The 20,167-nt window shown below is 40.8% G+C and overlaps 1 protein-coding gene across 2 annotated transcripts; it reads left to right on the top strand.

The window, feature by feature from the left end:
* The first annotated feature begins 16 nt into the window (after positions 1–16).
* Positions 17–15,916, top strand: LYAR (Ly1 antibody reactive). Of its 2 annotated transcripts, none has more exons than XM_036762335.1 (10): positions 17–248; positions 3,488–3,605; positions 5,373–5,543; positions 6,704–6,818; positions 8,628–8,735; positions 9,693–9,776; positions 11,225–11,669; positions 11,843–11,926; positions 14,578–14,663; positions 15,592–15,916. In XM_036762335.1, exons 3-10 carry the CDS (start codon positions 5,422–5,424, stop codon positions 15,724–15,726), a joined length of 1,179 nt encoding a protein of 392 aa, XP_036618230.1. In that variant the 5' UTR covers positions 17–248; positions 3,488–3,605; positions 5,373–5,421; the 3' UTR covers positions 15,727–15,916. The 2 variants fall into 2 exon arrangements, with proteins under 2 accessions (XP_036618230.1, XP_036618231.1); XM_036762336.1 differs by lacking the exon at positions 17–248 and adding an exon at positions 1,228–1,247.
* The last annotated feature ends 4,251 nt before the right edge of the window (positions 15,917–20,167 follow it).

Here is a 20,167-nt window from a genome sequence, read left to right as displayed (position 1 = left end):
CTACGTCACTTCCGCGCGAAGAGGATGGGGCCGGAGGCGGGGCGGAGGAAAAGGAGAAAAGCGAAGGTTGCGGGGCACGCATGCGCGTGTTTTCCTGTGCGCTGTCCCTGCCACCTCCTGCGAGTTGGAGAATCCCAGATAGTTGGCGTGGGCAGGAGGCGGGAGGCGGACTCGCGGGACGCGCCGCCCCGGGGGAGCCCACGTGCTGGGCGCGGGCGGTTGAAACGGTTCTTCGGCGCGCGGCCGGGGTGAGTGATGGTCCGGTTGGGCGGGCTGAGGCTGCAGAGGACGGGACCACCGCCGGGGGAAGGGGCTGGCTAGCGGCTGCCGCCCAGGTCGGGTTGGAGCCCCAGCGTGGACCGCGGCGATCCTGAGCGGCCTGCGCTCGGTCTGCCGGGGGCTGGCCGAGAAGATCGCCGCCCTCGTGGTGCGGTGCGGAGCCGGGCTGGGGGTGACTAGCCCGGAAGTCGCCGGGGTGGACGGCTCAGCCCCTCTGGGTGCATGGCAGGAGCGACGGACGGCAGTCAGAGGACTCGGGTTCGAGTCCCCGCTGGGTCATGCACCCCCCGGGCGGCCCCGGCAGGTCCTTGTTTGTTCATCTGTAGTTAAGGAGCGGCTGGACTTCCGGAGGCTCCTCCTTCTTGTGTCCGGGGCTTCTGTGATGCTTTAAGAGTCAGGCGGTGTCAGGGTGGGCGAGAGGGGTGACACGCTGCACCAAGCGATGGAGTCACGGAAGGACGTAGCTGTCCGTTTGTCTTCGAACTTCTGCATCGCTTAGTGTCAGTGTGATCGTGGGCAGTATTAACACCGTGCCGGGCTCTGGGCTAGCGCCGTACGCTTATCATTTCATTCTCCCAACAACCCTGGGAGGTAGGTACCGGTTTTATCCCCATTTTACAGGTGAGGAAACGGAGGCAGACGGGTTAGGTGACTTGCCCAGGGTCACACAGTTGGACCGTATTTGAGGCCGGCTATGTACTGTGACACCTAGCTATCCTTGCAAGATGCCCCCGCCCCCTTTGGGGGGGACCTCGTGACCCACAATCCTATTCAGCAAACAGTTAAGGTTTTGAGATTGGGTTGGATAGTCGAAAAGGACACCAAGATAAAAATTTGCTTCCTGTGCTCTAAGAGCTTACAAATCTGGGCAGGAATAGGATGTATACACAAACATGAGATCGGAGCACCGGAGAAAAGCCAAGGAGCCTGAAAAAAAATTGAACTAAGAAGACGGTGGCTTTTGGAGGGTAAGAGTACGTCTGTATAAAGAGTTGTTGCACCAGTTGTGCTGAATGTGCAGGTTAATTCCTTGAAAGTTTTGTTGGGGAGAAAGGCAGAGAAAGAGACCAGGGGCACTAGGCAGCTAAAAGATGAGTGATGAGGGCCCGATGCCAAGAAGGGTAAAAGACATTGAGTTGAGAGGAGGCCCGGAAAAACAACTTTCAGTTTTGTCTCCGAACTATGTGTGTGTGTTTGTGTTTGCTTGCATACACATGTCTCGAGCTCATGCTTGTGAGTGTTGGGGAAAAGTTTGGACCTTTAGTTTCATAGGGATTCTGGAGGCAACTAGTTTGTAACCGAATGTCTTAAAGAGTTGCTTGAGATACCCAGAAGATAAGTGCCTTGTTCTAAATTACAGAACTGTGATGTGTCTGTGGCAGGCCTTGAAGCCCACATTTCATAACTACTACACTGGACATTACACCACAATTGCCTCTCCTACTTTATCCGTGTCCCTTTCGTATAACAGGCACTTAATAAATATTAAGTCAAACTGAATTTTGAGAACTCAGGAATACCTCCTTAACATGATGAGACATTACCACAAGATTTTAGCAGAAGAGAGAGAAAAAGTCCTTTCCTTTAGGTCCCACAACTTGGCAGCGACATAGCTGGAATTAGAACATCTCCAGATTCTCAACCTTTGCTTTTTCCAATAGGTCACACTACTCTGTGGGATAAGTCCTTGTTTCACTTCTTAAGTATAGCACTGCATAGTCCAGAGGCAGTGTGGTGCAGTAGAGTGCCATCTTGGAGCCAGTGTTCTGCCTCTGACATTGGTCCCTTAACAAAGTTCCAAGCAGCTGTCCAAAACTGAGTTACAGAGATAGCGATTAAGTGCATTGGCAGAGGGACTTTCCTTACCCAGGAGTTCCACAGGTCCAGTCCCTATGCCAAAGTGGTGCAGTCATGGATTGAAATAGGAAACAAATGTTACACATAAAGTGTATCCCACCCTTACAAGGGTCCGTGCCATTAATTTTGCTTTTCTTTGTTTCCGCAGTGCTTTGTACAGGGTCTGGAAAATAGTAGGTGCTTAAAAAATGCCTGTTGATTTGTACCACTGAGTATGTTTACTTTGTAGGTTTAAGCAGGATTTCTTTAGTTAATATTTGGCTTGCTCAGCCATAAACTGAGAAAGTAGGATATTATTTTTTCCTGCAGGTTTACAGTGTGAAAGATAGTCAAGGTTATTTTTATGGCTCATATTAATATGTACACTGGGTCTTCTAAAGGAGAAGTAAGCTGATTACGAGCTTTATCTTGTTAATCCATATGAATAACAAGCAGGTGATAGAGATTGTTATCTCCACTAAGTGTGAGCAGAAAGAGATCCTGTAATTCACCCAAAGCTCTAGAACATGTTTGAAATTGTTTTCTAAGACAGCAACTTCTAATTTAGGAATGCATCATTGTGCAAAAAACCTCAGAAAAAAATTTTTTGTAAAAAAGGTGTCACACATGGTGTTGAGGTTTCCAGGTCAGGGCAGGGCACCAAAACCTATATAATCCATAATAAAACAAAAGTATAGTATTGTTGAGCCCAAACATCAAACATAATGATTCTATAGAAAAATACATGCAGGTTCTAACTTGGGGTACCAGGAATGCCTTTCCTGTAAAGACTTCAACTCTGGCCACAGGATTGGAGAGTCACTCTCTGCTTGCCTCTTATCCAGTTGGTGAGAAGAGGGGAGAACTCTCCTAACTCTAAAATCATTTGCATGGCCTGGGGCTGAGATTCTAGGTGGAAAACGTGTGAAACCCTGGGGCGGGAATTCTGGAGTGAGGAACAGAAATGGAGTAGTGGCTGGAGGATGTACTGAGGGACAGAGTGGGGTATATATGCCTTGCCCTTCCTTTCCCATCAGTGGTGCTGAAAGCCTTGGGCTGGGAGAGTGGCAGGAGAACCACTGTGTCCTCTTCTCATTTCTTCTCTAGCTCTCCCTTGGTCTTTTCTGTTACTTCCCCACTGCCAGGTGAGTGGGAGGGTCAGGGGGAGGGGGGAGGAGTGTGCAATAGCAACAAGGGGAGGCCGGGTGGAGTTTGCTTCTCTCCATCTTAACCTCTCTCAGTCATCCTGAGTTTGGTAAGTTGCTTTGTGTAGGTGTGTTGGACTAGACCATTGCTAGGATAACACTTTATTTTATGTTCCTGAACTATATTTTAAGTTTCTAAACCCCTCGTTTATCTTCTTCTCTACCAGAAGTCCCTAGCCAATTGATTGTGGACAGCAACATAGCTTCTGGTCAATTGCCTTCCTTTCTGGCTGGTAGAACTTCCCTGTTAAGCTTCAAGTCCACCTCAGGATCACACGACTTCAGGTAAGAAGCAGAGTATTTCCTCCCCACAAAAGGTTTGGACGATCCTGTACTTATGTTCCTGGGATGCTTTGTAATTGTGGAATAGAAATATTGATTATATTATAAGAATGGTAAATAAATTATCAGCAAGCAGACTATTGTACCTAATGTGTTTATTATTTCTATAGCTTTTGGCCATAGATCATGACACCTTCCTGGGTTCATACTTATGATTTTGTTCCATTTATTGGGAGTTGACTTTTTGTTATACTTAGCATTACGTTTGTCTTCATTTGAAATTAGGTATAAAATATAACTATCAAAACAGATCAAGAATCTGCTATGGCACCTTCAGTTATTGGTCTCCTGTTAAAGCAGAATTACTGCTATTGTCATCATTAACTGACATTTACAAAGCACCTACAGAGGTGTCTGGTGATGATAGGAAGAGCCTTTCTATATGTGTGGATTTCTAAGTGTTCTACCCCCTTTTCTCCAGACTTTCATTAGGCTCCAGCTACAGACCAGGTTTATGTTCTTAGCAGTGGACAGAGTTATTGAGTTGGGGTTTTGGGGGGGATTTGGAGGGGGCAGCAAGACAGTTGGGTTTAAGTGACTTACCCACAGTCACACAGCTAGTAAATGTCAAGCGTCTTTGAGGCCAAATTTGAACTCAGGTCCTCCTGTCTCTATCCATTTGACAGTGGATACTTTGACAGTGAGACCAGTGCCTGAACCAAGTGTTTTGTGTAATATTCTGTCAAGCACTGTAGATAGAACATTACATTTTAATGAGAGGTACCCATAGTAAAGGATCTCTAGGTGTGTCCAGAACACCTTAATCTTAGGGGACATGGGCCAGGCATTACATGGTTACACAAGTTCAAAAGTATCATTCTTGAACTGCCTGCGGTCACTAGACTAATGTCCCATTTGTCAGTTAGACACCTGGAATGAGTACCTGCAAGTAGTGATGTGTTGATTATATGATATCTATGCACGTGGAGTGAAGATCAAGTTTTTGCTCAGGTCCAGGGACCTTGGAGGAAGTGATTGAATCCCATCAGATTAGTTGTTCATTCCCCTGTTTTTCATTATGGGCTGCTTGTGTTAAGGACTTTTTCCTGTGATCTTTTCTGCGTCACTTGGCATTCAAGGACAGAAACACTAAAAGATTCCTGGGTTATTAGCTTTTAAAAGAGGCTGAGTAAACAACTTGCAGTATTGAAACAATGCTGTAACAAGTAACATATTTGACAAACAGCTGTCATCACAATGCATTTATATTACTTTCCTTGTGGGTTTTTTTTTTTTTTTGGTGAAGGTATTTTTTTTCTGCCAGCAATCCTCAGCCTTCTGCATAACATGCACCCACACGTCTATGGATACTTTATTATTTTACTTGGTAAGCTGTAAGTCATTTGCAATGCAAACTTAGAATCATCTTTCTATGACCTTTATATACATAAATACCGATCACTAAGTACGAGTGATACTAGGTAGGTGGTATAAATTGTTTTTGCTTAGAGTTTGAGAGGGAAAAGCTTATCAAAAAAAAAAAAAACTGGGCTTGACTGAGCACCATAATAATTTTATTTAGGTTGCTTTGATTTTTATTTGTCCTGTATGTTTGTCTCTGTAAAGTATGTTTAGAAAGTTAGCCATATAACTCATTTAATTACCGTAGAACAAACTTGTTTATAGTTACTATTTCTAAATATGTATTCTTGATATATGTTAAATATATATCTGTGTGTATATGTATGTTCTGTATGTGTATTCTTTTAGGTCAAGAATTTTCATCTGTTTGGGGTAAAGCAAAAAAGCATTTACTAAAATGGTATTTTTTACATGCAATGCATGTGGAGAATCAGTGAAGAAAGGGCAAGTGGAGAAACATGTGAACATTTGCAAAAACTGTCAATACCTTTCTTGCATTGACTGTGGCAAAGACTTCTGGTAAGCTTTTAACTACAGCTAATTTTAAAGGTGTTCTAAATGATCATGCTCCTGTGTAGCTTCCCGCATTGAGCTTGAAAATGTGGGTTGCTGTTATGATCAGTATTTGGGAAAGTCTAATAGGGTACCTGAGGTCAAAGGAAAGGCCCGGAGACGGTGGCGACATCCCAGCAGGCACACTCCTCTTGTTACCCCCTGACTTAATGTGAAGTACATGAGTGTACTTCCCAAGAAGCTGCCTTGGTAGTCTTTCTGTATGTACACTATGTACACGTCCACACTGAAGCTGTCTCTTTACACTGATACTGTACCTTACGTCTGTATTGTCAAAAGCATATTGGAAAGAGGGCTGGCCTTGAAGTCAGGAATGCCTGCCTCTGACAGGTACTTTGTGAACACTGGCCATGATAACTTTAACCTCTCAGCACCCTGGCCCCCATGTAAGACTGAGTTACTGCTCTGTATCAGTGGAAGAAATTAACACAGCATTTCTGTTAGCAAAGACATCGCAGCAATCAGACGGCAGACATCACAGGTCCAGAAAAAAAAGGTCAAAACAAACCCTAAACCTCTGTCTAGTACGTTTCGTGCTTAAAGAGTGCTTTTACATATTATTTCATTTGCATACAGATACCCATAAAGCAGTGTACTGCCGTAGTGTCTCTGTAGGTTTGGTATTAAAAGTGCCCCAGATATAAGGAATAGGCAGAGAGTTTGGTAACAGCACTTTATATATTGGACCTTGGCAGAGAGAAAATGGTGACGTTAACCCTGATGGATAGCAACATCATGGGAGCAATACTTGACCTGTTGGTGTCAGAAAGACCTGAATTCAGTTCTATCCTCAAACACTCACTAGCTGTGTGACCCTGGACAAGTCATTTCACCTCTGTTTGCCTCAGTTTCCTCATCTGTGAAGTGGCAATAATAATATCTCTACCTCCTGGGGTGGTTGTCAGGGCCAAATGAGGTGATAATTGTGAAGCCCTTAGCACAGTGCCTGGCACAGAGTAGGTGCTATCACAGCTTCTTCTTGTTGCTATTACTAAGAAGTATAATCGTGGAATTTTGGAATGAGTGATTGATGGGGTAGGCAGTATTTTGTGTGTATTAAGGTAGGAATTAACATCGTAAATCTATTGAAACTTTTTATGTTTAAGGGGCGATGACTACAAAACACATGTGAAGTGCATCAGTGAGGATCAAAAATACGGTGGCAAAGGTTATGAGGCCAAAACCAACAAAGGAGATGTTAAACAGCAAGAGTGGATTCAGGTACAATATGGCCTATTTGCATTGTGTTTATTAGATGATACGGAGATCAGCTTTGTTGTTAGTGGTGGTGTTAGGCCAGGACTGCACTTCTTGACAGGGATAGGCTTTGTTGGGGGGAAAGAGGAAGAAGAGAGAGAATTAGTAATCACATCATACATTGCTACCTGATGGCTTATTGCTCCAAACACACGCTTTCCTCAAGATGTTCAATGCTGTAACGGGTAATAGAATCTGATACTCTGGACTAGCTCTTTGAATAACTAACTATTGGCTCTTTTGAAAGAGATGTTTGTTGACAGATTTTTATCACCAGACGGATTTCCTAAAACCTCTGCAGGAAATATCAAACTTATTAATGAGATATGTTCTAAAAGTTTATTTCTAAGTCATTTATTTGAAACCTAACTTTATCCATAGAAATAATGTTATTAGTGATTGTTAGATTTGCAGGATAGCCTCCCAGATGTCCACTTCATAAAATTTAATAGATACTAGAGATCATCTAATGTAGTTGGGAGGAAACCTATTTTGGTCCATAATATAACTAAATTTTAAAACTCACTGTGTTATTTATTCATTAGGCGTTTGTTGAGCACATGCTATGGCCAAGGTACTTTTCCTTCCAGTGGTGGAGGCTATAAAAAATAAGATACCATTAATACCCTTCTAGAACTTTACAGCTTAATAGGGGGAGAAAATATACTCAAATACAGATGATACAAAGTGTGATTCCTATATTCACTGTAGACGTCATAAAACAGCTGTATGGGAATTAATAGATCACCTAGTAGAGGGTAAAATGGGCACAAAATAAGAGACACAAAGTACAGTGAGAGTGCAAAGGAGTGTAATGATAACACTAATAACATTCCCCCAAAGTAGTTCTAGGAATGGAAACAGGAACTCCCTCTCACCTTTTTCTGTACTGGGTCATTACAGGCTGGTACAGTGAAACTAGCACTGGAGATGTAATCGGCAGGCCTGGGTTCAAGTCCTGGGCAAGTTACTTTACGCCAGTTTCCTCAAGTGTGAGATAAAAGAGTTGCACCAGATGGCTTTTTTTTTTTTTTGAGGGGGGGACAGGGCAATTGGGGTTAAGTGACTTGCCCAAGGTCACACAGCTAGTGTGTCAAGTGTCTGAGGCCTGATTTGAACTCAGGTCCTCCTGACTCCAGGGCCGGTGCTCTACTCACTGTGCCACCTGGCTGCCCCAACCAGATGGCTTCTGAGGGCCTTTCTAACTCTAGAAAGATGGTCATATGATAATACAATATTGTTCCTGTATCTTCCATAGCAATAGGTTTTACTGATTATAACCTCAATGAAGCCAATTTTGAGTCTGAATCAAGTTCCTTGAGGTTGTCACTTACCCCTTAAAGCAGGGGTTCTTAACTTTTTTGTGTTATGGACCCCTTTGGCAGTCCAGTGAACCCTATGGACTCCTTCTCAGAAGAGTGTTTTAAAATGCATACACTAAAATACCTAGGATTATAAATGAAGCCAATTATAATATTGAAATGCAGTTATTAAGCATTTATTAAAGTTTATGAATCCCAAGTCAAGATCTTTTGACTTAAAGGATGCTATGTTATCTTACTCTTTGTCCAAGTATTTTATTTTCTCATGAGAGGGAAGTGACAGGTTCATAGACAGACCTTTCTGACCTTGTCAAAGTTGTAGACTAGTAGTGCCAATTTGGTTGTTGAACTATCATGTCATCATGAGTTTCTGGTTGCGTTCATGCTTGGATTCACTGGTTTTATACCCCTCCTCATTTTTTCTGGCTGTCTTTAATTTCTCTTTTTGCAGAAGATTCACGAAGTAATGAAGAAACCCAGTATTAGCCCCAAATTGCGAGAGATTTTAGAAAAAGTTAGTGGTTTTGACAACATTCCAAGAAAAAAGGCCAAATTTCAGGTAAGTAGTTTGAAGTCACTTCCTCCCAAAAAGAGGTTTGAAAAAGATCATTCCATAGTCTCCAAACGTTCATGGGCACGTTGAGTTATTTTTTTAAGTTTGAAGCACATTTTCTGTTTGAGATGGTGTTATGCATGGTGATTAGGTTCCCAGGCTATCCTGTAAAAACTTAGTTAAACCACAGTGTTACACATGGAATTCGTTCTACAATACAATGTTTCAGCGGGGAAAACGCATTCAGAGTTTTAACTTAAGGAGGTAAAGGGAGTCCTGGAGATTGTTCTCTAAGAAAGAGGTATGGGAATAGAGGCATTTCCACTGATGTGAAAACTCAGAAGGGAATCTTCTCTGGCATAGGTTTGCCAGACTTGCCTTTGCCCTGCCACGATCTGTTGCTTCTTCGCTGGGGCTGCTCTTTTGTGGACTTGTAAAATGTTGAAAAGGCTTTCTCCTGAGCCATCCTCTCTTTCCCTTGCCATCTGCCTCATTTAGCTTGTTTTCAAATAGATATTGATGGGGACTTGAAATGACAGCAAAGGCAGAGGTAAAATTCATCAGCGTTGGGAGTTATTATGAAGTCATCACAGTGGGCCCAGTTGGGAGATGAAGAGCAGGGTAGGGTCTCTAGGTTGGAGTAAAGATATTGGTTAGGAGCTGGGGCTGTAAAACCCAACAGTACAGTATAGGAGGAGATGTCCCAGAGGGACTCTTTCTTCAACTCTTCTATTCCTGTCCCCTTCCACCCCTGCCCTGGTCATGAGGGCTTGAGGACAGGGATTTCACAGACTTCAGCAGACTGGAGCAGAAGACCAGAACATGATGAGCAACAACAGGGAGACTTTGGGGAGTGGCCCTCACCCCTGGGCTTGCCTTTCAAGGGCAGAGAATAAATTAGGCCTCTTATTATTTTTATTCAATAGATGATATGCAAATATTCTGAACTTTTTTTCTTGACAGAATTGGATGAAGAACAGTTTAAAAATTTATAATGACTCTCTTCAGGAACAGGTGTGGGATATCTTTTCTGAAGCTACCAGCAACGTAAGTCATATCTGAACTTAAAGTTAAAATGATAGTGGTTGTAAAATGATAGTTTCTGCTTTGGTGTGTGACAGTTTTCCATAGAGATTCTTTGTGTCTTACAATTTGTGGATGAATCCTAACCTGACTGTGTTACAGAGAATATTTTCCTGTTGGCGTGAGCAAGGCTTTTTAATGTCAAACATTGTACATAATGTTGCTTTTTTAGTAGGACAAGCTACAGACAGGCTACCCTAATTAAATTTGTGTGATTAAATACAATGAACTCTCTGAAGGGCTACGGGCAGGACTTGATGATACCCAATATTTTACTTAGCACTGTTGCTTTACTTTTCTCATACCTACCTTCTGATGCAGAAAGTGCAAATATCAGCTCCATTTTGCAGGTATGCTGTGCCTATACATTAACCAGCTTATCATTTGAATCAAGGTGTGGGGTTTCTTTTTAAATTATTGGCTGTAATATTAATGGAAAGACCACTCTTATCCGTTACTTGTTACCTTCCTCTCAGTAAATACCTATGTTATTGATAGTCTATACATTTTTATTTCCCTTGGTCAGAATGGCATTGGGTGCTCTCTTTGCTTTATGCTGTTTGAGACAGACTTATATGTATTGATACATGCGTACTTTCCAAGCAAAATACATTTTCAGTTGACATATACCAAGTCGAGTCTTCAGAACTGGAAAATATCTAATGTTTGATTCAGGAAAAAAAATTGGGAACCTTGGAATATATGTTGTATTTGACAGGTTTCTTGCTTAATACTTAGAAGGGGTCTTTGTGCACATCTGGTTTTCAGTCCTATTAATTTTTCCTGGTTTCAGTGATCTAAAGGGTTAGTTGAGAAAAAGAGATTCATTAGGCTCTTTAGCAGGTGCTAAGGGAAAGCCTTTAGACTAAAGTAAAGGGGGGGTAGTACTAAAGTGAAGTAGTAGCCTGGTATAGGTGACAGGAAGCTCACTCCTTTAGTGGAAGAAGCAAGAGACTGCATGGTTGGGATAGTCATTGATTCTTGTTTTTGTCTTCACTGCTGCTTTGTTGTGCTTCCTATTGTAGTAACGGCTTACATATGAGAATGTTTTATGGTGATATGTAATCTCATTTGATCCTTTCTAGAGCCTTGTGAGGGTAGGTATTTCTAGGATTATCCTGATTTTTTTAGATAGGGAAACAGATTTAGAGAAGTAAAATGACTTGCCCAAGATCACACAACTAGTGAGTGACCGAGCCAGAACGCAAAGCCAGGTCTTTGGACTGCGCGCGCGCGTGCGTGCGTGTATCTGCTACCCTTTTCACTTCACTAGACTAATGTATGAAAATAAACTCTCTCTTTGAATTATTAACTCATTACGTGTTGGTGATAATGTAAAAGCTGTATCTTAAATTAATGTTTGGGTGGAGGGAGAAAAACACTGAACTTTGTGTTTTCCCCCCAATAACAAGGGACCAAGTACAAAAGAACAAGAGAAACAGCCTCTCAACCAAGTGGAGAATCAACATTCAGAAAATAAAGTTAAGACAACACCCGCAGAAGTCAGTGAAAAGACAGGACAACCAGAGGGGAAGAAGAGCAAAAGAGAACGCAAGGAAGAGCGACAGAAGAATAGGAAAAAAGAAAAGAAAGAACTGAAGTTGGAAAACCATCAAGAAAATTCAAGTGATCAGAAATCCAAAAAGCGCAAGAGGGGCCAGGTAGAAGAACTTGATGCCATAGGGGAAGAAATGCCAGAAATTAGCAATGCAGAAAAAAAGAAAAATAAGAAGAAAAAAAGCAAGAAGGAATATGCAGCAGAATCAGAAGTGAATGGAAATGGAAATCATGTTGAAATGACAACAGAGCAAGAGACAAAAGCACCTGCAGAAAGAAGGAAACGTAAGCATTCAGAAGGTAGGTGGCTCATTTGTGTAACTTGTTTTCTAATAATGAACAAAAATGGTTTGTTGTTTCTTTTCTTGACAGAAATATTTTGAATTCTAAATACAAAACTCCAATGGAGTATTTTCCTTTCTAAATTATGGACCATGCTAGTAATAATGTACTTTAATTTTCTGAATACTTAGAAGAAGCTGATTCTAAGAAGAAAAAAATGAAACATACAGAAGACACTAATGTGGAGACTGAAGAGAGTGAAACACCTATAAAAGGTATATTTCAGTAAATTTGATTTAAATTTTCCTCAGCGTTTTCCATGTTCAGTAATCTACTGTCACTTGAAGTTTAACAGAAGGGTAAACTGAGGCAGTTCTCTGCGCAAGCGAACATTTGTTAGCAGGGGCATGCTGACTCTCAATAAGGGGTCAGTGGCTTGCTTCCATATATGCCAAAGACCTTGAATAAAAGGATAGTTCCCCTTTTATGGGGTTTGGGGAGAACAGAGCAAGGTAGGTGACATCGTGGGATTGGGGACAACATGATCGGTTACAAATATGAGGCCCAGGGAACATGAATGTTTGAAAGTTTGGTAATGAGGCTAGCAGTGGACTCCCCGCCCCTCCCTTCTCTTAGGACACTAAGAAATGCTCATTTATTTGAGTGCAGCTGCAAGGATTAGAGATAAGAGACCCTGCTTTTTGGCCAGCAAACCAGACATCCTTGAAAGATAGCTTGGTGGTGTGCTGTAAAGATTCTAGGCCTGTCTCTTGTGTTCACATGCATCCCCCAAGGTCAGCTAAATTCCTTCAAGCAATAATAGATCACTGATTAGCGGGAGACCTAGACTTCTAAATTTAACCCCTTACAGGCCAGCTGAATTCTGAACTAAGGTCAGAGACAAAGAACCATGACTTAAGCAATTACAGGAAAAAATCAATTACTTGTAAATAGTATCAATAAGAAAGTGATACAGAATTGATACCTATCATTTCAGTACTTAGCACGGGGGAAATCCTAGGAAAAAGATAACACATTCACTACTTCATGGGGGGTGGGGTACCGAAACATCAGTTAGGCATGTACTCAGATATAAGGCAAATAAGAATAGAAAGGTCTAAAAAGAAGTACAAGGTGATAAGAGATTAAATGAGGGAAAGCTCAGGAGTTGGGGTAGATAATATGATTTCTTCTGATCTAGAGACTATATGTAGGTAAATATATAAATATTCCATTTGTTTGTTGTGGGGATTATTTGAGAATTTGTAAGCCAAAACATTTGTACAGTGTGTGCCTATGAAGTAGGGCAAACTAGTCTTTGAGGCCTGTAATTCCAGTAATGTTATCGGGTTGCTCTATATATATTTTACTCATAGCATGATATAACGTATGGATTTAATATAATGATAAATAAACATTCAAAACTTAGCAGTAATGATAATATAGTTACTTAACCTATCAAACCCAATTAGATGTTGGGGCAGGTGTTTTCCTTGTTGTTCAGTCATGTCAATTGTGTCTGATTGTTTATGACCCCATTTTGAGGGTTTTTTGCCCCTCGGTCTCTTTTGCTAGGTCTTTATCCCTTATAAGTATTCCCAAAGTTCTGTCCTCGACTCTTTTCTTTCTTTCTATGCTATCTCCGTTCATTCCTGTGGGTTCAGTTGTCTGTAACTTGTAGATTTATATGTCTAGCCCTAGCCTCTCTTCTGAGCTCCAATCCCACATCTCCAGCTGCCTTTTGGAGCTTTTAAACTGGATTTCCTGTAGACACAGACACCTCAAACTTAACTTGTCCAAAAGAGGACTCATTCTCTTTCTCTCAAAAGTCTTCCCCTCTTCCAAACTTCCCTGTTGTTTTTCATGGGGTCACCGGTCTTTCAGTTTCACACCCTCAGTGTCACCGTCTGTTAATCAGTCTCATCTCACACGTTCAGTTGGCCTAGTTGTACCATTCTAACATTCCTCATGTAGATCCCTTTCTCTTCACTCACATAGCCAGCACCCTGGTTCACCCCTCATCACCATTGCTGCAATAGCCTTGGGATTGGTCTGCCTGCCTGAAGTTACTCCACTCTCCATTCCATCTTCTACCTAGCCACCAAGGGGATTTTCCTAAAGCAGAGGTCTGTGTCACCCCCATGCTCAGTAAATTCCATTGGTTCCCTATTATTTCCAGTGTCAGGTGTAAAGTTTTGGCAATGAAGGATCTTTTTATGGCTTGGCCCTTTCCCATCATATGCTTTACTTCCCCTTCATGTACTTTATGGTCCAGAAACATGACACTCTCTCTTGTCTCTTGCCTTTGCCCCATCTCTCCTCATGCCATGGATATTCCTCCTCCTCACTTTTACCCCTCATAGGGGGTAAAACAGGACAGGGATGTGTACCTGGTTTTTTTTAAGGATCAGCACAAAAACCATTTTCAGCAGGAAACCTTCTGCAGGTACTCATGTTTTCCCATCTGTGTCTGTATCTTTACACTATCTGTGTATTTACCTGTTGTCTCTTCTATTAGGATGTAAGCTTCTTGAACTCAGGAACAGTGGTTGTGTTTTTGAAGGTAGAGATGAAGTTTGCAATAGGCAGAGAGGTAGAGGGAGCATGCACAAGGCATTGGGCGGGCATCCCTGCAAGAATGCACTGAGTTGCACTGAGTTGCCCTGAGTCAGTGGAGTGAATGAAGTACAAGATGAGGGGACAGACAGTTAGTGGTCCCACACATGGTATGTGTGATAGCTCATTCAGTGGAAAGGGTTTATCCATTTCTCAGAGTAGTTAACTTGTGATAACTATCTTATTCACCCAACTCTTGTTTTTTATATATTTATTTAATAACATATTTGTAATAAGTATTATATTTATATGTAATATAAGTATAGGCATATGCATATTATATCGTTCTGTATAATTCATCACATTTTAGGGAAATTCAACTGGAAAGGAACTATCAAAGCTGTTCTGAAACAAGCCCCCGACAATGAAATATCAGTTAAAAAGTTAAGGAAAAAGGTATGGAATGTTAAATTAGTATAGTTGATGAAATTGTTTTCTTATTTTCAAATATTTGAGCCTTTTATTATAGCACTTTATATTTGTATAGTCTTCAAAGCACTTTCCTTGTAACAACTCTGTGATGTAGGAAAGAAGAAATAAGCATTTATTACGCACCTACTATGTGCGAGGCACTGTGCACTTGACATTTGGTTTCACGTTAACCCAGTGAGGTAGGTACTATTAATAGGAGGTTAAGTGACTTGCCCAGTGTCATTCAGCTAAGAAAGTGTCTGAGGGCACATTTGAACTCAGATCTTTCTGCCTCCAAGCCCAGCGCTCTCTCCTCTGCTTCACCAAGCTTATCTTCCCCTCATGTCCTTGGTGTTTCTGTCAGTGGCAGTACCATTTAACTCGTTTCCTCTGTTGGAAACTTCGGTATTGTTTTTACAGGACTCTTCTTCTTCATTGCTCATATTCAGCCACCAAGGCCAGTCAGTTCCACCTTCATAACATGCTTCACAGTTTGTTAGTATTCCAGCCTGACATCAAGCCCAGGTCTTCTGCCTCCAGGTGCAGGTGGAACAGTGGATAGACCGCTCAGGGCAACCTGAGTTCAAATGTGACTACACATTTCCTAGCTTAACTTCCGTGTACCTCGGTTTCCTCATCTGAAAAGTGGGGATAACAAAGCACCTGCCTCCCAGGGTGGTTGTGAGGCTCAGATGGGATATGTGCCCGGCACATAGTAAACAGTATATGCTTTTCATTATCACTATTATTATTAGTTCTGCCTCCCCTGTCTTTCCTACTGTGGAGAGTGATTTTCTTTTAATATTTTACTGTTATTTTGCCCTAGATCTTTAGTCAAAACACAGCTTTTTATTACTGAAAGAGAAACTTTCAATAGTTAATTCCGTTTGGCATTTGTTTTCTTTACATGAAGGTTTTAGCGCAGTACTATGCAGTAACTAATGAACACCACAAGTCTGAAGAGGAGCTGCTAGTCATCTTTAACAAGAAGATCAGCAAGAACCCCAGCTTTAAGCTCTTAAAGGAAAAAGTAAAACTTTTGAAATGAACATTTTCCTACTTGGTTAAGGAATGCACACTGTTCCTGACTTCTGTCTCTACCATCCATCACTATTTGTAAAACACTTGGAGAATTTGACAACCACTCAGATTTTGTGTTGTTGTTTTTTAAATATTAAGGAAAATGTGTATTTTTAGTAGAGCTTTTAACCGAAAATAAAGATAATTGCTGCCCACTATTTAAATTTATGACACAGAAAATTACTGGAGCTGAGAAAGTATAAATTTATTTATTAGAATATATTGATATCTTGGCAACAGTTAAACATAGTAACATAGACATCTCATTCCTTATACAGTGTGTTGGGACTTTTAATTAAATTTAATTGACATACATTTTAATCTTTTCTAAGCATTTTTAATCTAGCAGGAATTCTATGTGAATTTGGTGGGGGGTTGTTGTTTGTTTTATTTTCCCCATGTATGTACGTAAGGGAGTTGCAGAATTTTGTCTAGGAATGACGACAATATTTTGTCTTTTGTATATTTGAAGAGATGCCTACCCACCACCAATAGGATACTTTGGATAATTACTTCTAGCAATGTTGGTGGATTTGTGTTTACTCTGGCATGCACTCTTCATCTACCTTATGGTGAAGGCACAGATTTAAGAGATGATTGGATAGGGTTAGATGTAAAAGTTAATGGCCCGTTTGGTATTGATTCCATGGGCTTTGCATCATTTCTCAGAGAGGTGGAGAAGGGAGGGCATAGTAGCTCTTTGTTGTTGGAGGTTATGGGTATAAGTGGCCACTCATACTCAGTGGGCATCAATGGTACTCATTTTTACTTCAGATGGAGATTCTGCTTTAAGCTGGTATCAGCTGATTTAGTAAATGGCTGATTAACGGCCAGTCAGAGCAAAAATGGGGTTGAGTTGTTGGGCAGAAGGGAAAACAGTACTAGTAGCAAAGTTTTGAAAGTTCAAGAGATGAACTTTTTCTACTTCACATAGAATCTCTCAGAATTATCTCATGCTTCAAAAATCAGCTGAGATAACCAGAAACTGATAGGAACAGCTAAAATGAAGCTCTAAAATTTATAAGATTCTATAACTTAGAGCCATAGTAGTATATGTTGGTGTACTTTGATTTGCATAATATGTAACTAGAGAGTTGTGAAGGTTAAATTCTATTTTATACATACATTGAGATACAATTATTTTAAAAAAGTGACTACCTTTCCAATAACTGGAGTTTTTTGTCTTGGGGTTTTCCCCCTTCAGATTTTTTGTATATTCAAGTATTCCTTTCCTAAAGTTGTATACGTTTGACTTATTTTTGGCCTAGATTGGAAGAGTTGTCATAGACAGATTAATAATGGTGCTTTTGGCTATTACTTAAAATTGAACAGAACTTAGAAGAGAACCTTCTTTAAGTGTGGGGAAGAAGCAAACCCTTTAATGGTTAGCATCATATTGAACTGGAGTGACTTCCTAAAGAGGAAGATGCCCCAAAGCTAGTCTAGCAGAGAGAATTCTACATTCTGGGCAGGATAAGGGCATTTCTCAGGCTTGGGAGGACTGTTGAGCAGCTAGAGAGAAGTGAGTCTCATCTCTAGAGCTACACTAGAAACAGTGAGTGATAGGACTCGTTTTACTCAGCTCCCTTGGGGTAGGATACGATGGTTGGGTGGATCTGAAAAGATAATGCCTGAGAAAACCGGGAGTTAGGGACTGAAACACCTCTTCCCTCCCCGACCCTGACCCGAGGATTTTGGGTTCCGTTCAAGTCACTCCTCTAACACATACTGGTTGTGTTAACCCTGGACAAGTCTCTTAACCTCCGCATGCCCCTGGCAAATTAGAGCAGGTGCTCTAAGGCATTAGTAGAAGGAATTTCCTCATCTACACAAATCAAATCATAGGTCAGAAATTTTAAGAAAATACAGTGCTTGTGAAAACCACCTTGCATGGGCTGGTTCTGTTAACTTTTATAAAACAAGGCTTCTTTGACTTGTTAGGGTAAGCAAAATGACTATTTCCATTAAACTAGACTTGTGCTTGTGTCTAGTCTTTGTGAAATAGAAATATTTAGCTGCTGGTCCCATTCTCCCCCCATACAACCCCTCCGCCCAATTAGGAAAGAAAACTGAGATAAGCAAATGTTTCCCTCCTTTCATCCCAGAGTGCAGGATTTTATTCTCTTTGATTTTATTATCAATTTTTCATTTAACAATCCTCACAAAAGCCTTCTGATGCCTCATCGTAGTGGCAGGTAACTGGCTACAGCAGTGGAGTATTGAGCTCCAGTACACAGATGTGGTGATAGAATGATATATGTGTCATCAAGGACTAGACTAAATTAAGATAGGATTGTCACCAGGCATGGAATGCATATTAGATTTTTTTAATTCCATCACTAATAAATAATCTCGATGTTAATTTTCTTTGGTGTTTTTAAGCAGTATTATGGACAGAACACATCACACAGAATTTCCAATCGATCTGTGGGATGCGTTCCATCTGTACAATGTAGACTAGTCAGTATGCACCTACCTTTATACTGTCGTTGTTTTGTGCTTGCTTTCGCGCTTCACCCCTTCACCTGTCATATTGATGATGCGCATTCCTCCACTTTCTATTAGTGTACAGTATTTTTTATTCTGGGTGCGGCCCTTGAATAATTATTTTAATGCAGTCCAAGGATAACCTAAGGTTGGACAGCCCTGTTCTAAAGCAAAACTATTTGGTGCTTAATTTTTTAAAAAGTAGATCAGTGGAACATATTAGCTGTGCAGGAAATAAGTAGTTTTTTAAAATCCACTGCGATAAGCTGGAGAACACAATAACTAGAGTATTTAGAACTTCATGTTTTAAAAGAACTACTGGGGAAACTACAGCAATTGAGCAGAAACAAGGTTTAGGTCAACATTTTCCCCCATATACCACAAGCTAAAAATGAGTAAATAACCTGAATATAAAAGGCTTAGGAGACCAAGATAAGGCACCTTTCACAACTAAGGAGAGAATTCTTAACCACACAAGTAAGAGAGGAGATCATAAAAGATAAAATAGCCAGTTTTATCATATAAAATGTTAAAGCTTTTGCATACAAAAAGTTAAAACAGAGCGTTGATAGAATCATAATATCAGAAGGATATGAAATTCAAGTATAAATGACCAAATGAAAACATGAACAGTAATAGAAATGCAAATTAAAACGTTGGTTTTCACTCTGTCCCCTGCAAAATGACAAAGATGATGAAAGATTGGTACAATCAATGTTAGTGGGGAGGCAGGCACACTGATGCAAAGAAACAGGAAAGCAAGACAGTCCCTGCTTTCCAGGAGCTTATATGTAGGAGACAACACAGGTTTCAGCTACAAGTCGGATGGAAAGATCCCATAGTACTTAGGGTTCAATGGCAAAGTAAATGATGAAAATCCTCTCTGTTTCTGGTGTTGAGGCATTTGACAGCACTAAGGATTTTGGTGGTAAGAACTTTCTTTTCCAGGCCTGCTGAAGAGGTGGGGCTGCACCTGCGGAGGCAGTTGCCAGGGAGCGTATCCACAGGGGTTAGGTGCTTCCCAGGGTGATAAATACAGGGTCTGAGCTTTCTCCTTTCACGTTTAAGTTGCCTGACACTTGCTACATCTTGTCTCTACCTCAGAGTGCCTTGCTGCTTCAGGTTGGCTTGTGTGCTCCATAAGTACTAGCTAGTTGGCAGTTGGTGGGGATGGCTAGACCCTTCTCCACAAGCATTATGGCTTTGGAGGCTGGGCTAAAGTAGCACCGGTAGTTTGGGGTATATATGCTGACTTTTGGACACAGTACATCCCAAAGAAAGCAAAGACAAACTAAGGTCTAATAGCAACATATTTACAGCATCACTCTTTGCGTTAGCAAAAAACTGGAAACGAAATGGGAATCCATAGATTGGACAATGGCTAAAAACAAAAAGGATAGTAATAGACTGTTACTGTACAGTAAGAAATGATCAGTTATGGTATTTAGAGAAACATGAGAAGATTTGTGTGAACTGATGCAGAGAAAAAATAAGCAAAACTAAGAAAATGATATACACAAATAACTTCAGCAATGACAAAATCACCAAAAGGAACTTTGGGTAATTGAAAAACAAAGTTTCCAGAGAATAGATAATGAAACATGTCTCTTTTTAGCAGAGAGATGGAGGATAACGGACAAAAAACTGCGTTTTGCCAAGTGCAACTACTGTATTGGATGTTTACTTAATGTCTTTGTCACAAAGGAAGATTAAATTGAGTGGGATTGGAATTGAAATGACCGATGTAAAGACAAAAAAAAATGTATATTTTTAATTTTTTAGCAAGTTATAGTGGGCTTAACATTCTGTGTCACTGGAAGGAATACCTGCAGTGATAAAATCAGGGATTTTACAGTAATGAAATACAATATATAATACACTAATCAATAATACTTCAAAATCTCCTTGATTCCTATGGTTAG

Source organism: Trichosurus vulpecula, chromosome 6, assembly GCF_011100635.1.
Source record: "Trichosurus vulpecula isolate mTriVul1 chromosome 6, mTriVul1.pri, whole genome shotgun sequence".
NCBI lineage: Eukaryota > Metazoa > Chordata > Mammalia > Diprotodontia > Phalangeridae > Trichosurus > Trichosurus vulpecula.
Note: the sequence above shows the minus strand (reverse complement) of the source record. Positions and strands in the feature narration are given on the sequence as shown.